General features: G+C 36.8%; 1 protein-coding gene across 1 annotated transcript in view; it reads right to left on the bottom strand.

Annotated features, from left to right (window-relative positions):
- The window catches only part of TM9SF2 (transmembrane 9 superfamily member 2), a 68,166-nt gene that overhangs the window by 33,084 nt on the left and 17,903 nt on the right, over positions 1-17,179 (bottom strand). Inside the window, exons 3-8 of the mRNA XM_036249895.1 lie at positions 15,268-15,361; positions 8,702-8,829; positions 5,572-5,701; positions 3,524-3,648; positions 1,360-1,474; positions 216-295 (exon numbers count right to left, since the gene is read on the bottom strand). Of these exons, the coding sequence (XP_036105788.1) occupies positions 216-295; positions 1,360-1,474; positions 3,524-3,648; positions 5,572-5,701; positions 8,702-8,829; positions 15,268-15,361 (672 nt within the window). The remainder of the gene's footprint in view (positions 1-215; positions 296-1,359; positions 1,475-3,523; positions 3,649-5,571; positions 5,702-8,701; positions 8,830-15,267; positions 15,362-17,179) is intronic.

Here is a 17,179-nt window from a genome sequence, read left to right as displayed (position 1 = left end):
TATGAGGCAAATATTTCTAGATAAAGAAAGGGACTCTGAAAAACTGAGCGATGTGGCCTGACTCATAACCAGCAACTTAAACCCTGGATTGAACTCATCTCTGATTCAAAAGGTCAGACTTGAATAACTGAGGAGAATTAGAGTGAATCAGATGTTCAAAGGGACAAAGAGTAGAATAAATACAGAGCAGAAAGCAGATTAATCTATAGTCTTACCTAAACCACTGAATGTGGGTATGAGGCATAGATTCCAGAATATAGTCCCATCTAGATGCCCACCTGATAAGCTTTTCTTCCTACAGGGATTAAAAACAAAACAAGGCTCTTTAAAATAAGCATTTGCTGACAAAGTATATTACGAATCAAAAATTTCCATTCTCAGCTTCACCTTTCATTCAGTCAACAAATGCAATTTCTCATCATCATAACTTGGGTTAGTTATGAGAGTCAGGGAGTTTCAATTTACTCAAGTGTCAGGAAAATCAGAATGAGATTAAACAGTAAATAAAAAATAATAAGAGTTCCTAAAGGTACCTTAGTTACTTGTACTTTTTCAAAATTTTGCTTTAAATTTTATATAGGAAGGGTTTATTTTAGATGCCAAAATTTAGAGCATATTAATTTTTTCAGAAAATTGAGTGGAATAACTTATTCGCTTTGATGGTATCTATCTATGCCTTTGAAACACTTAACTAGACCAAAGTCATAACCTAGGAACACTGAACATCTGGCAGGTATCACCCACACTGAGCTATTAATACCTAGAAATATATATTGTTTACTACACTAGGCTTACAAAATTACACACTATATGGGGATAGTAAATGTCACAACTATATTGGATTGCCAAAATAGTTTATTAAAAACAGAGGTGGAATATTGCCTAAGATCCTCATAAAATAAACTTTCTCCTAAAAAAACTTCTTCATTAATTAAAACTCTCCTTTGAATTCCCTAAAAACCTATATAAATCATCTACCAACAAGAAACTTTCCATTTAAGTTTATAGTCAAACTCAGATTTTAAAAATGGTGTTTTCCCAAATGCTTGTAGCATATATTTTTGACAACTTTATACTATCTTCTAGGCCTATTTTCTACTTTTTGCCTTGTATGTATCTCTTATGGCTTAACAATTAATCAGGATCAATCCTCCATGTTGTTATACTTCTCATTTTATTAAATGAAGACTTATTTTCCAGTGTGATTATGTTGCCTGGTGCACTGATAAACTATTTAAAAAATCATCTCATTATAAGCTTACCTATTTGACAAGTTTAATCATTAATATTTTAATTAGTGTAAGTAGTATAAATTTAAACTCAATTTCTGAGATATATTAAAGATAAAAACAAACTCACCTTGAAGCTAACAGAATAAGTATAGGCAATTTTGATCTCCCCGGTAGCCTTGTTACTTATATCCATGGGGGGAGGTGTAGAGCAGTCTGGTTTATCTACATTGTTATGTCTGTAACTGTGGGAAGAAACATTTTGACAAGATGCTGATAAAGCAGTTTTTAAAAATGGAATAAAGTTTAGAGATTTCTGTACATATTTCACAATGCTGCTAATAATCAAATGTGAAATTATTCATGTCACATTTAATAGTATAAACATTTAATGCAAATAATGGATTCAGTTATAAGAATGTATACAAATTATTACTCAAAATTAGAAACAAATTTGTTTTTTTGGTATGTGTCCCTAGCGGGAACTGAACATGGGACTCTCTGGTCTGCAGGCCAATGCTCCATGAGCCAAACCGGCCAGGACTAGAAACAAACTTTTGAAAGTTTGAAAAGCATTAAATAATCTTTTAAAAAAAAGCCCTGGCCGATGTGGTTCAGCTGGTTGAGCATCATCCCATGTACCAAAAGGTTGCTAGTTTGAGTCCCAGTCAGGGTACATGTCTGGGGTTTTGGACTCAGTTCCCGGTAGTGCAGTCAGCAGCCAATTGATGTTTCTCTCTCTTTCTCCCTCTCCTTTCCATTGATTTTCAGATAGAGTGGAGGAAGGGAGAGAGAAACATCAATTGGTTGCCTCCCACATGACCCCAACCAGGGTCGGGAATTGAACCTGCAACCAAGGTACTACCCTTGCCCCAGAATCAAACCCGAGACTCTTTGGTCTGCAGGCCAATGCTCCAACCACTGAGCCAAACTGACCAGGGCTGAAAAAAATAATCTTAAAAAAACAAACACTGAGGGAGTTTAAAGTAACTGCCATCTTATTATGGCGTGAATTTCTTTACCATCAGTGAAAATGGGTAATTCAACTGGTGTGGGGGGGGGCGTCTCATGGAAAAAAATGAAATACTCAATCATAAAAGGACCTCACAGCCCTGGAGGGTGTGGCTTAGTAGCTGGAGCGTTGGCCCAAGCACCAAGAAGTTATTGGTTCAATCCCTGGTCCCAGTTGATAGAGTTCAGGATGCAATCAATTGATGTGTCTCTCTCACACTATTTCTCTTTCTCTCTCTCTTTTTTCCCCTCCCTCCCTTCTACTCTAAAAAATATCCTCTGGTGAGGATTAACAAAAAAAAAGGGATCTCACAAATAATGGACAGATACTTTCACACTAAAAAAATTGACAAGCTAAAGAGATGCCCTTTTAATGACTTGTCATATACTAGCATCTAACATTGCATAGAGACTTAAAAAAAAAGACAGCACTTTCGGGCCTCTGATGAGAGGTCAAGTTGCAAATATCTGAAGCAACGCTTTTCCATTAGAAAAGGGAACTCTGTCCCAACCATCTCAAATTCCCCATTTCAAGCTGACGTGGAAAAATTGTCCAACTTCCTGACTGAGCCCTGGCCAGTTTTGCTCAGCGGTTAGAGCATTGGCCTGCGGACCAGAAAGTCCCGGGTTCAGTTCCCGCTAAGGGCACGTACCTCGGTTGTGGCTCGTCCCCAGACCTGGTTGGGGTCGTGTGGGTGGCAGCCAGTGGATGTGTCTCTCTCACATCGATGTCTCTCTCTCTCTCTTCCTCCCTCCCTCCCACTCTGTCTGAAGATAAATGCAAAACTGTCTTCAGGTGAGGATAAAAAAAAAACAAAACAAAAAAAACTCAAAACTTCCTGACTGGCCCTGGCCGGTTTGGCCCAGCAGTTAGAGTGTTGGCCCGTGGTCCAGAGAGACCCGAGTTCAGTTCCTGCTAAGGGCATGTACCTCGAAATATCGATGTGCCTCTCTGGCATTGATATTTCTTTCTCTCTATCTCCCTCCTTCCCTCCCACTTTGTCTGATGATAAATGGAGAAATACCCTCAAGTGAGGATTTAAAAAAAAAACTTCCTGACTTAAAAACAAAATAAAAAGGCACCTTCACTTGACCACTTTATCATGACAGGAAAAACACTTGTAACTCAGTAACAAATCATGCCAAAGGGAGTTTTAGTAAAATCAATCCAGAAATGCCAGATTATACGCTAGAAGAGTAAGGAAAAAGTTAATTAGGTCCCAAATATTTATTCTTTGGGTCTAAATTTAACTTATATTTACTTTTTATGTCTGTATAGTTACCTTTTTGGTTCAAGTTTAGCAGCCACTAATCTTGCTCCCATGGACCCAGTTTCAACAACATGGTAGAATATTTTGATGTCAACGTGGTTGAAGATGTAAAAGGTATCTCTTTCATTGAATTCTAACTGTGGAACAAAACTTAAGATTAAAGGTAGGAAACTGACTATACATACAAGAGTCAAACATAAAAACTTCAAAATGAGCCCTGGCCAGTTTGGCTCAGCAGTTAGAGCGTCGGCCTGCGGTCTGGAGAGACCCGGGTTCGGTTCCCGCTAAGGGCACGTACTTCAGTTGCAGTTTGTCCCCGGCCCTGGTTGGTCGTGCGGGTGGCAGCCACTAGATGTGTCCCTTCACGTCGATGTTTCTGTCTGTCTCTCCCTTCCTCTCTCTCCCTCCCACTCTATCTGTACAAAAAATGGAAAAATATCCTCGGGTGAGGATAAAAAAAAATAAAAAAATAAAAATAAAAAACTTCAAAATGAGTCACAAGTAAGAAAATGTAGGCTTGGACAGGATTTTAATTCTTCCCCATAAAAATATTTCACTTTTAAGCTTAATATCTCTCTCTCTCTCTTTTTATTTTTTGGTACGTGCCCCTAGCAGGAACCAAACCCGGGACTCTCTGGTCCACAGACTGACACTCCAACCTCTGAGCCAAACCGGCCAGGGCTAAGCTTAATCTCCTTATAAACCAAAACTAATTGGCAGAGGTACAAATTACACTTCTTTAATGTTTTGTTTTAATTCTTACATAAAACTTATTTATTAAGTGCTTGTTGAAAAGAATCCATCTAATATGTTCTAGCTTTTTACCACAATAACAAAATAAATTTTAAAATATTACATTATGAGTGAGTTAAATCTTATACATTTTAAAACTTTTTCTCCATGAAGTTTATAACCTGAAAACCTAAATTATTCAAGCGTCTCTCATCAGCTCTCACAAAAGCATTAAATGATATAACCAGTTTCATGATCAAGCTCATGTTAACTTCTACCAAGTCATACTCATTAAGAGATTAAATCAGGGTGACCTGATTACACAAAATTTAATTTTATATCCTCAATAATTTGTTACTTTTTATATTAATGTCTTCACTTTATTATTGTTTTTAAATATAAAAGTATGGCTTCAAAGACAGATACCTTTTATAAGAAGGTATAAAACCAAACTTTGACAGTGCAATATTTTATGAACTTAAATATGCAAAACAAATTTCATGGATTTATAATGAGGTCTTTTTGGCATTACATTATCTATATATTACATTATCTATAAATCTGCCCTGGCTGGTTTGGCTCAGTGGTGAGAGCACTGGACCAAAGGGTCTCAGGTTCAATTTCTGGTCACGGGCTAGTATCTGGGTTGCAGGTTCGATCCCCAGTCCCGGTCAGGGTCTTGCGGGAGGCAACCAACTGATGTGTCTCTCTCACAATGATGCTTCTCTTTCTCTCCCCCTCCTGCCCTTCCATTCTATCTAAAAACTAATGGAAAAAGATCCTTGGGTGAGGATAAACCACAACAAAAAAAGATTTATGAATATAACTTATAACAGAGTTAGAACATACAAAGTCCTAGCTCTTAGTGAAGTGCTTAGCATATAACAGACACCCTCAGTAAATGTTGAACTAAATCTGAATTATTTTTGTTCTAGAGTTAAATTTGTAAACTGTTAATCTGACTTAGGTTTAAGGTCTGAGAAGTTGTATCTGAGAACATCTGAACTGCACTCATTTTATAAGTATGAATATTTTTCTGGGTAAAGACTGAATCCTTCTAACAAAAAGCCGTATTTTAAAAGGAAGCACAGAGCCCGGCCTATGCACCAAGAGGTCACTGGTTCGATTCCTGGTCAAGGCACATGCCCAGGTTGTGGGCCAAATCCCCAGTAGGGGAGCATGCTGGAGGCAGCCAATCGATGTTCTCTCTCATCGATATTTCTCTCTCTCCTTCTCCCTTCCTCTTTCTCTTTAAAATCAATGTGGAAAAATAAAATAAAATAAATTTAAAAAATAAAAAATAAAAGGAAGCATTTATCACAACTTACATTAATAACACAGGCATCTTTAGCACGGCCTTTATCTGTAATGTAACAGCCAATAGGAAACCCAGGATTACAGAACTTCTTATTGTCTTCAACATCATAACACCATGTTACAGGCATGTTATCCACAATCCTACATACAGAAATAAAATTTAAGTTAGAAATCACTAAAAATGACTAAGAATTACTGCCCAAACATGTGTCATCACTTCATAAAATTTAAATGTCTATAAATGCCTTAAGATGTCAAAACTACAAAGAATTTTAATGAAATGTGATATTCATTAATAGGATTATGCCAATATCTGATACGCTGTAGTGAAGAAAAAAAACTTTACAGATGAATCTAAAATGTGTGTAGGAAAGGAAGTTTAATTAATAATTTATTGCAATTGCAAATTTTACAATATCATTATCTAGACACCTAAGTATAATTTACCTTCAGCGGAACACTCAAAAGCTCTAAATAGGTGCAAAGCAATATATCTTAGTTCCTCAGGAAAAATTTATGGGACAGTATAGAAGCACATGTCTTTTATTACTCAGGCAATTTAAGAAAAAGAAAAAGAATATAGGATATAGAAAAAAATTCAACTTAAGAGCTAGGCAGAAAAGTGAAAATTATAGTATTATCTATTAAAACGTGTAAATCCAACTTATATGTAAAAGAAATGCTACAATAAAGCTAGAGAAATAGATCTTTCGGGTTCTATAGTGAAAAAGAACTTTTTATACAAAAATGGATAAAAGTAAAGAATAAAGTTCTGTAGCATTGTATAACTAACTACATTCAAGTCCAAGCATGTGGTCCTCTGTGCCCAGAGCACACTGCAGGATACAAATAAAAAAAATTACTAAAAATATACTAGCTGTATTACAGTCATAAGACAACACTCCAGGGCATGTTTTATTTGTTAATTAATATATGCCTTAGGAAGTAAAATTATGATTTTATATTCCCCCAAGGTGAACATTAATGACCTAATAAAACATGTCTCGTCACATTTAAATGCTATTTAATAATACCAAAAGTACCAAGTTTTAGAATCACCTATACCATTAAGTTGCTTATTATTTTAACCAGCAGGTTAGTAGTGTCCATGAAAAAAACCTATAAAATATTAGAAGATTGAAAGCAATGCTATATAATATAAATAATTCAGATTTTTCCAGGGGCCTAAAGAATCATAAATTGCTTTAATTTTTTTAGTGGATGAAGTTCAGGCAATGCACACATACTAGCAATCCACCTGCCCACACCCAGGGAGGTTAGGAATTACTGATCTCAGTGTGGACACGATCAGATACTGTGGGCCTCTAATAACCTGACTGGAGCCACGCCATTCCCTCTTGCCCCCTCAGTTCTTTTCCCTCCTCTCTTCCATACACATAGAACAAAAATGTCATAGGGAGGGGCAACCTTGGGTCACATGTCTATTCATGTACTAGTCTGTGATTAGAGGGATTCACTCTGATTAACCAGACCTTGGTGGTATACACCTGAACCATACAGAAATGAGGTTCTCATAGCGGAGCTCTGTTAGAAGGAAGGAAATCTGCACATTGTGCTGGTGTCAGATTCCTTCTCCTCTGACCCTTAATGCAAACAAGAACATAAAGTCTCCTCTATCTCCTCATTTCTTTGGTTTCTCATGAGCCAAGAGCTTTTTTCTTCTAAGTTACTGTGAGACTATTACTTAATTGCTGAATTGATGTAACTTGGGGTATATTTGTTTATTTATAAGTAATTGAAATTTCCCTTGGTGTTTTCTCTTTGCTTCAAATTGTTCTTTACAACCTACAAAATCTGATTTAAGGCTCAGTTCTTAAGTTTACGTATTAGCCCCATTCCCCTCTTTTCTCTAACAGCTGCTCATTTGTTGATCAAATGAAAAAATGCCCCTTAAAGCCGACAGGTGATTTTTAGCTATCTCTTCTATCCCATGTTCTTAGAATACTGTCTAGATAGAGTCTTGCTCCTAAAGGTAATAGAAGCAGTTCTTTAGTAACTTCTTCACAGTAATTTAGAAATATTTTTAACTAATTTATGATGCAGTTAACAGAGGTACTGTTTTGATGCTGGGATGCTTAATAACAAGATGAATAAATAATTTAAAATAGTTTACAAAGTTATAAAACATTTGTTAGTACAATTTGTGATAGGTGTATCAGTTGCAAACTTAAACTATTTTGCCTAAAAGAACAAAACAAAATAACTGAAAAAGTGCTGATAAATAATGATTTTGTAGCTGAAAAATCTGGAAAGTTTATGATTTCAAGTCTGAACTCATTAACAAAAAAATGTAAGCCATATTACAAGTATGCAGTCTGGTAATTTCGGCAGTGGACTTTAGTCCTTAAATCAGTTCATTATACACTTGGAAAATGCTGATTCATTTTGATTAATTTATTTGAACTATAAGTTGAGTATATTTCTGCCCTTGACTTATTTCAGAATGTACTGTGTAACTTGTTTTTGAGCATAGATGACAAAGTTGACAGAGATAAAAAAAAGTATGAACATATAAAAATCAGAAAGACCTTAAAAAGTGTAGTGTTCCATTATGGAATTTTATTGTCAATGTGGCACATCTTATTAAACTTTGCACTGAGACATTCTGGGGACAGCGTAATCATTTTCTAAATTATAAAGTAACACATACCTGCCTGTGAAAAAACATAAGCAGTGCAGAAAATTATTAAATAAAAAGTAAGAATCTTCAACCACCCTCAGCTTCTTTAATAATGTTTCTCAAAGGTAGCACTATAATTTCTCATGTATGTTTCCAGGTTTTCTATACATATGTATATTTCTAGAAGAATGATCGGGTACTTTCCCCAAAATATAAATATGTTCCTGTTAACTATATGTGAATAAAAGTGCTCTATGGACCAAAACAAGTACCAGATATTAAAGTGATTTAGCACAATTAAAAGATAATACTATAAGTCATCAACCCAAGCAATCCTCTTGCAAGAAAAAGCCACTACTTCATGTTAATATTAATAACAAAAAAGAAAATCAATTAGTTTGCTATATTTTATAGAGTCAATGAAGTGATTTATACAATCAGTAAAAAAGGTTTCATCTTGAAAAGAAAAAAGTCAAAAATCCCAAATCTCCATATCTTACCAGTGATGTTGATAATTCAGTAGCATGCTTTTTTTCAAGAATTCTAACTTTTGTTTGTCTTCAGCTTTCTCTGTATGGTATGTTTTTGTACAAACAAGCTTACAGGTCTCGTCCTTATTAAATGTAAACTGTATTAAAATAAAGTGAAAGCAAATTAAGTAAAAATATCCAGTTCCTTCACACCTAAACCATAAATAGAGTAAAAGCACTGGTCTCATTAATTACTTAAGTACATTAATATTGATAACAAATATTTTTAAATTTGTTGCTCAATCAGATTTAAAGTCACTCTTACTCTATTTCTCTAAAAACTTACCATCTAACCAATGCCACTCCAATAAATTCAATAAAAAATAAAAATCTACGCCCTGGCCAGTTTGGCTCAGCAGTTGAGCGTTGGCCTGCGAACCAGAGACACCCGGGTTTGGTTCCCGCTAGAGGCACATAGCTCGGTTGCAGTTTGTCCCCGGCCCTGGATGGGTCATGTGGGTGGCAACCACTCGATGTGTTCCTTTCACATCGATGTTTCTCTCTCTCTCTCTCTCTCTCTCTCTCTCTCTCCCCCCCTTCTACTCTATCTGAACAAAAAATGGAAAAATGTCCTCGGGCGAGGATAAAAATAAAAAAATAAAAAATAAAAATTTACCATCAAATTTTCTTTTCATAAGTAACCATTTTAATTTTTATTTTGATCATTTCAATCAACCTATGTTCTAAATGTAAACAAGTCCTAGAAAGAAAAGAAAAAAAAACTACATGTAGAACAAAATGGAACATCAGTCTCATAATTATGGATTTGAAGGCTTTTTAGTAATAAACAGACAAGTGTTTATGTCCCTATATTCATTTGGTGGATATTTGTTAAGTGCCCCCTACAGCTAGGTAACAGAGATTCAGCAGTGAATAACATGGACTGTGATGATACAAGTCAAATTTAGATGTGCAAAATCAGGGTTGACATGATTTTTTTACTCACATTTGAAATAATTTGTCAATTTTCAGGATCTTATTTAATAATAAAACTGAAACAAATAGTAAAGTTGAAACAAAAATTGATAATTTTTTAAACCAAGGTTTAAAAACTAAAGATTCCTCTAATTTTGGAGTCTAGGATTTACCTCATGTGTGTAAAAATAATGATATTCACAACATATTATATAATGTAGGTTTATTTTATCAAGACCCATTTATGTCTTAGTTTAAAAATATATATTTCCTCATAGTCTAAAGGCTATAATTTACTAACTATATATAGTCCCTAATTGTATACCTTTTAATAAATATGAACTTCATTACAGGGGGTAAAAAACAAAAAACGAACACCTGCATATGTTTCACTTCTAAGTAGTCCATCCTTTTGTAAATCATTTATTAAAATCCCTAAACCAGTTTTTGTGCATCTGCTGACAAATGAAAGTTTCAAAGTGTGGCCCACTGCCACCTATCAGCAAAGAGTTTCTCTCTGGAGGCATTGCTACTTCTCTAAGTACAGCAATATTTGTGCAATTATTTAATATTTTTAACCTTATATAAACCTTATAGGTTCCTTTAAAAAAAATTTTTTTTTCTTTATTGATTTTAGAGAAAGAGGAAGAGAGAGATAGAAACATCAATGAGAGAGAACACTGATTGGCCGCCTCCTGCATGCCCCCCACTGGGGATTTGGCCCACAACCTGGGCATATGCGCCCTGACCAGGAATCAAACCATAACCTCTGAGTGCATGGGTCAACCCTCAACCACTGAGCTACACCAGCTGGGCTTATAGGTTCCTTTTTAAAGGGTGGAAATTTAAAAACAACAGTATACAGCCTTGGCAGGTGTTGTTCAGTGGTTAGAGCATTGGCCCATGCATGGAAGGGTCATGGGTTCAATTCCTAGTCAAGGGCACGTACCTGGGGGGCTTATGCTGAAGGCAACCAATCAATATGCCTCTCTCACACCAATGTTTCTCTCTCTCTCCCCCTCCCTCCTTCCCTTTCATTCTCTCTAAAAATCAATGGAAAAAATATCATCATGTGAGGATTAGTGGAAAACAAACAAACAAAACAACAGTATACATATTAAGGAATCAGAGAGATAAGTGACATACTTAAATTAAGCAGAAATAGACATAAGTTTACATGAAAAGTGGCAAATTTAACACCTCAATCCAATGCTCACTGGGTTTAGGCAAATTAACTGTGTTCAATTGTGAAGGAAAATAGCAAACCTAAAGATGAAATTAATCATAATAATAAACACTTATTTATTACCTTATGTAATCCTCCCAACAATCCTAAGAGATAGTCTCCTCACTGACTCCTCATCATCCTGATCCATCAACACGGTGTCCTAAGGCTCAGTCCTTGGAATACTTCTCTTCTCTACCTATACCCATTCCCTTAGGGATCTCATCAATTCCTGGTTTTAAATACCATCTATACAATGATGATTCTCAAATATACATACTAGACTGAACTCCTCCCCCAAATTCCAGACACATATTCAACTGTCAGCATTCCTACTTGATGCTTTATATACACTTCACACTTACCATGTCCAAAACTAACTCTTCCCCATTCCCCTCAAACCTGCTCTTTCTACAGACTTTTCCATCTTAGAAAACAGAAACTCCACACCCCACATCCCATCCTTCAGCAAATTCTAGTGGCCTAACCTTCAAAATACATTGTTCTGAGATTCTGACCACTTCACAACCCCTAACCCTCTACCTCCATGGTCTAAGCCATTATCAGTTCAGACATATCTTAATGATTCCAAGAGCCTCCTAAGGGGTCTCCTAGCTTCTTCTTTCCCATGGTCCATTCTCAACACAACATCCCAAGTAATCCTGTTAAATCTAAGCTGACTCAAAACTCTCCAATGCTAACCATCTCATTTATTTTATTATTATTTTTTTTTAATCCTCATCTGAGGACATTTTTCCATTTTTTGTACAGACAGAGTGGGAGGGAGAGAGAGGAAGAGAGAGAGAGGGAAACATCGATGTGAAAGGGACACATCGAGTGGCTGCCACCCTCACGACCAACCAGGGCCGGGGACAAACTGCAACCAAGGTACATGCCCTTAGCGGGAACCGAACCCGGGTCTCTCCGGACCACAGGCGGACGCTCTAACCGCTGAGCCAAACCGGCCAGGGCCTAACCATCTCATTTAGATGTAGAGTCAAAGTCTTTACAGTGGCCTACTAGTCACTATATAATGAGGTCCTATTGCTTTTTTGCTGTCATTTCCTATTATTCTCTATCTTGCTCACCTGGTCAAGTTGCACCAACTCTTTCCTATACCTTGAATACACCAGGCAAGCTCACATCTTGGGACACTGGCATTTGCTGCTCTCTTTACCTAGAATGTCTTCCCCTCAGATATTCACATGGCTCACTCCCTTATACTTGCTTCAGGTCTTTTGCTCAAATGTCATCTTCTTAGTGAGACTTTCTCTGGGAAGTTTAAAATGACAAATTCTCCAACCACCTTCCTTGATTTATATTCAATAGCTCTTACATGAGCAAATAATACACTAGATATTACTATATATTTTAGTAATATTTTGTTTCCTCCTTCTCACCATCAGAATATAAGATCCACCAGGGCAGAGATTTTTGTCTTGTTCATTCCACGTCTACCACAGTGCCTGGAACATGAGAGGCATTCAACAGATGATTAACTAGTGAATGAGTGAGTATGAGTGGTGAGACTTGAGAGTTTATGATCTCTATGAAATGTAGTTCCAGCTTCACATAACACACACAATGTCTTACAGTTGTTTTTCTGACCTCCACTAAAATCATAGATAAAAGGTGGCAAAGCAGCCCTGGCCGGTTTGGCTCAGTGGTTAGAGCATCGGCCTGCGGACCAGAGTCCCGGGTTCGATTCCCGCAAGGGGTATGTATCTCAGTTTGTCCCCAACCCCGGTTGGGGTCATGTGAGTGGCAACCTGTGATGTGTCTCTCTCACATTGATGTTTCTCTCTCTCTCTTCCCTCCTCTCTCTCTCCTGCTCTATCTGAAGATAAATGCAAAACTGTCCTCAGGTGAGGACAAAGAAAAAAGAAAGGTGGCAAACCAGATTTTGGGTTTTGTTCTGTTGCTGGTTATCATTGCCTTTACTGTAGATCTGAAATAAATTGAAATTCTTTTAAAATAAAGGACAAGCCCTGGCCGGTTTGGCTCAGCGGTTAGAGTGTCAGCCTGCGGTCCAGAGAGACTCGGGTTCGGTTCCCGCTAAGGGCACGTACCTCGGCTGCAGCTTGTCCCCGGCCCTGGTTGGTTGTGTGGGTGGCGGCCACTCGATGTGTCCCTTTCACGTCGATGTTTCTCTCTCTCTCTCCCTCCCACTCTATCTGAACAAAAAATGGAAAAATGTCCTCCAGTGAGGATAAAAGAAATAAATAAATAAAATAAAATAAAGGACAAAGTGTTACCGGATGCAATAAACTGGTTATTATTTAACAGGAAAGGAGTAAAATTAGATTATTTAATATTTTAGGCCTATTCCTCGTGTGGGGGAAGGGGCTGGACAATGGCAGTTTAGACTCATGCCCTATAAGGTCTGAATGATGTGGGAGGTGCCTACCTGTTCTAGGAGTTGCCTACCTGTCCATCACACCTAGGAGCGAGTCAGTGCCCAAAATAGGCATAGCCACTGCAAGTGCAACAAACCTAAATATTTAATCTCTTAGACAAAGGTGCTCTGCCCTTTCTCAAACTCTCTCCCTCTTGGCTGCCCATGCTAGACTGCTGTGGGGGCTCCTACGCCCTGCATTTCCCCACGTGGCCCACAGCCATGTTGATCCATACAATGGACTAATGGACTGAACCTGGACTAATCCTAATCTAGACATAGCTATACCATGGAACAGATACTCTTACTTTGGCTTTATTTTTGGCCTTGCTAAACCCATGGCTGCCCCTCTTTCAGAACTGGACTGAGGGACATAGGACTTTACAACCCCAGAAATGTAATTCCACAGCAATAAAAACCACCATTCTCCTGTGCAAGTCTTAGACAATTCATTTTCTAAAGCTGTCACAGGAACCTCCTGCCCATGAATGTCAGAGGCATCTGGCCCTTTTATACCTCTGGCAACAAAAGAATCAATACTGAAATCAATACTGAAAAATATAAGTCAATACATTTATGGCTCGCTTGAAAAAAAATCTGATCTCCTGGCCCCATATTTCTGTTTACCTATGCCTTGATCTTAAGAAATGCCTGCTCTATCTCTTTAAAAATAGGGTTTAAAGAATTTGTTTTAGTACAAATATTGATCCTAAAAAATTCTAGGAAACCCATGGAAAATGTTAGGTACACATCTTTCTCCATTTAAAAATACTTCTTCTGTTCTATTTTACCTCAACTTCTAGAACAAAATTAAATCGAAAAAGCACTAGGCCTAAAAGAAGGGTCTTTTTCACAAGCAAGGCATGGTCTTTACACATAATAAAGGTACCCTGAGTGGAATCCTACCAAGAAAGTAATTCAGGCAAAAAAAAAAAAGTCTGCCCCAAAGGGACAAAACTTCTCCAAAGTTTTGAATATTTTTCTGGTCTTCCTTGTTTACTGCTTTAATTTTTTTTTTATCCTCACCCAAACACATATTTGCCCTTAGTAGGAACAGAACCTGGGACTCTCTGGTCCGCGGGCTGACGCTTTAACCGCTGAGCGAAACTGGCCAGGGTCTTGTTCACTGCTTTTAAGAGCTGTTTATTACTATAGACTCCTGCTGTCACCCAAGGTCACTGAAGGTGTAACTAATGTTCTTTCCCCTTTCCATCATTTTTTAAGACCAAAAGATAAGTAAACAAGAACCTAAAAAACTGATGTGAAGCTGGGAGGGGAGAGACTTAGTTTTGATTTTACATTCTTATATGGTAATACATTATTATTATAAACTATGTTAATTTTTCTAAAAGAGAGAGACCATTATTCTTTGTGCAGCAGGGGAACAGATGAAAAATGAACAGGGGCCTGTGCAATACAGAAGGATAATAAGTTTAAAAGATACTAGATTTAAAGGTAGAATAATTTTTGGTGATGATGTACATATATTGAAGAGAATATCTTACTGTGCTTATATTGGTTTAACTGATGTCCTAAAAATATATCAAAGATGTTCCAAATATACTTTTAATGGTCAAATAGAAAGGTTAAGCTCCCCAAAAACCCAATGAAGGAGTCAGAGTAGTGCTGTATTTGCTAATAAAGTCTATGGACACTGCAAACAAAGAGGGAAGGAGATGTGGAGCAGCTGGGAAAAGTTTTCATGACTAATGGCTGGGTTCCAGATCCCTCTATAAGGTGAGGTTGGGGGACTGAGCACTGTCCTTTAGGCTACCACCTTATCATTTATAACACTGGTTGTAAGAGTGTATGTTAAGACACTTATCCATGACATATCGTGAGAAGGGGAGAGATCCTTTTAAACTGTAACTTTAAGAAACTATTCCTGGATGCAAAAGAGAAATTAATTCCTCTTTAGCTATGAGAGCCAAGTTATTTCAGGATTTTCTATAAGGAAAAAAAATAACTGCAATTAAGTAACATTTAACACAAAATACAAACCTTATATGGTGAAGGTTCAATTCTTTCTCCGAATAATACTTGGCCAAGATTTTCAGATGGACGTTTTCCTTCAGATGATTGGCAAAAATCAAACCTGGGGAAAAGAATATTTAAGTTTTTAAATATAAAAGAAAACAATAAAATAAAGATTAGGTACTGATCATTACAGTACCTCCAATAGATGAGTGAGAAATTTTTACTCCAAGTTCTATGTACCACATCACACCAAAACAAAACAAAACAAAAAATCTGAAAATTATACCTCAGAATGCTTTGATTTCTAAATAATAATCATAATGAGATGTAAATTATAGAATTTTTAAAACTGACACATTATAATTTATTTTTGTTTATTCCAATGATAAAATGATTTGCATCCTTATTCTTCAAGTGAATTTTACATAACTTATCTCCTTTTGTTATAACTTTCTAATCCAAAACTTTACTTAATAATGACATTTCAGGAAGATGTGTCAATTTTCCCTGGGTTTCTGCCTCATCGTGATATACCGGCCAACACATCCCAATATAAGAATGTCTAGTCCAGTGGTTCTCAACCTTCCTAATGCCACCAGACTTTAATACAGTACCTCGTGTTGTGGTGCCCCTCCAACCATAAAATTATTTTTGTTGATACTTCATAACTGTAATTTTGCTACTGTTATAAATGGCCATCAGAAATATGTGTTTTCCGATGGTCTTAGGCGACCCCTGTGAAAGGGTCGTTGGACCCCCAAAAGAGTAGCGACCTCCAGGTTGAGAACCGCCAGTCTAGGCAGACCCTCTGGGAATAGAGTGGTAGAAAGGTCATCACCAATCAGTTGTAAACTTCTCCTTGTGTTGTAATTCCTTTGTATTACTAACCACATTTTAATAAAGGTTTGTTTAAACATTACAGACTACTTTTAGCTTTGCTATTAAAAAACTAAGAGACATTTCTGTGTTCACACTGGAATGACATGGAGTACTTGAGACCAACAAAGTGATGGCTACAGATTAGTTCGATTCCTAAGAGGAAGATGATGAATCTCAGGTGACAAAAAACTGGGACTGGGAAGGCCCTAAATGAAGATTCTCTATCTATTGGATATAAGAGATCCATTGAGTTTTCTCAAGAGTATCCACAAAGATTTAAGGAGAGATGTTTGTTTATAGTGGTTCTCAACCTGTGGGTTGCGACCCCTTTGGGGGGGTTGAACGACCCTTTCACAGGGGTCACCTATGACATAGCAGTAGCAAAATTACAGTTATGAAATAGCAACAAAAATAATTTTATGGTTGGGGGCTCACCACAACATGAGGAACTGTATTAAAGGGTCATGGCATTAGGAAGGTTGAGTTATATAAACTTTAAATAATAAAACAAACAAAAACTAGAAAAAAACATTCAAATCTCCAATAATTTAATATAATTATAGCCCAGCCGGTGTGGCTCAGTGGTTGAGCATCGACCTATGCACCAAGAGGTTGCCAGTTGGATTCCCAGTCAGTGCACATGCCCAGGTTGTAGGCCAAACCCCCAGTGAGGGGCAAGCAGGAGGCGGCCAATCGATGTTCTCTCTCATCGATGTTTCTATCTCTCCCTCTCCCTTTCTCTCTCTCTAAAATCAATCAATAAATAAAAAATTAAAAAATATACATATAAATGATGGTTCAACTATTCATGAATTTTGTACTCTCTTCTCATACATATTTAAGCATATGAATTCTTACAGGATAGTCTTACTTTTTTGTGTGTGCTTTTTTCCTACAGTAAACATGTATTTTTCCCTAAAACTCTTAAGAGACCAGAGAAATTTAGAAGCCAATTAAAATTTAAGTACTATGTTTTACAAAAAAAAAGAACGATGTTTTACACCTAAGGATATAGAGTGGTCAAATGAATAAAAGATATTATGCAGCATTTTTATAA

The sequence above is a fragment of the Molossus molossus genome, unplaced genomic scaffold (assembly GCF_014108415.1).
Source record: "Molossus molossus isolate mMolMol1 unplaced genomic scaffold, mMolMol1.p scaffold_m16_p_9, whole genome shotgun sequence".
Classification (NCBI taxonomy): domain Eukaryota; kingdom Metazoa; phylum Chordata; class Mammalia; order Chiroptera; family Molossidae; genus Molossus; species Molossus molossus.
Note: the sequence above shows the minus strand (reverse complement) of the source record. Positions and strands in the feature narration are given on the sequence as shown.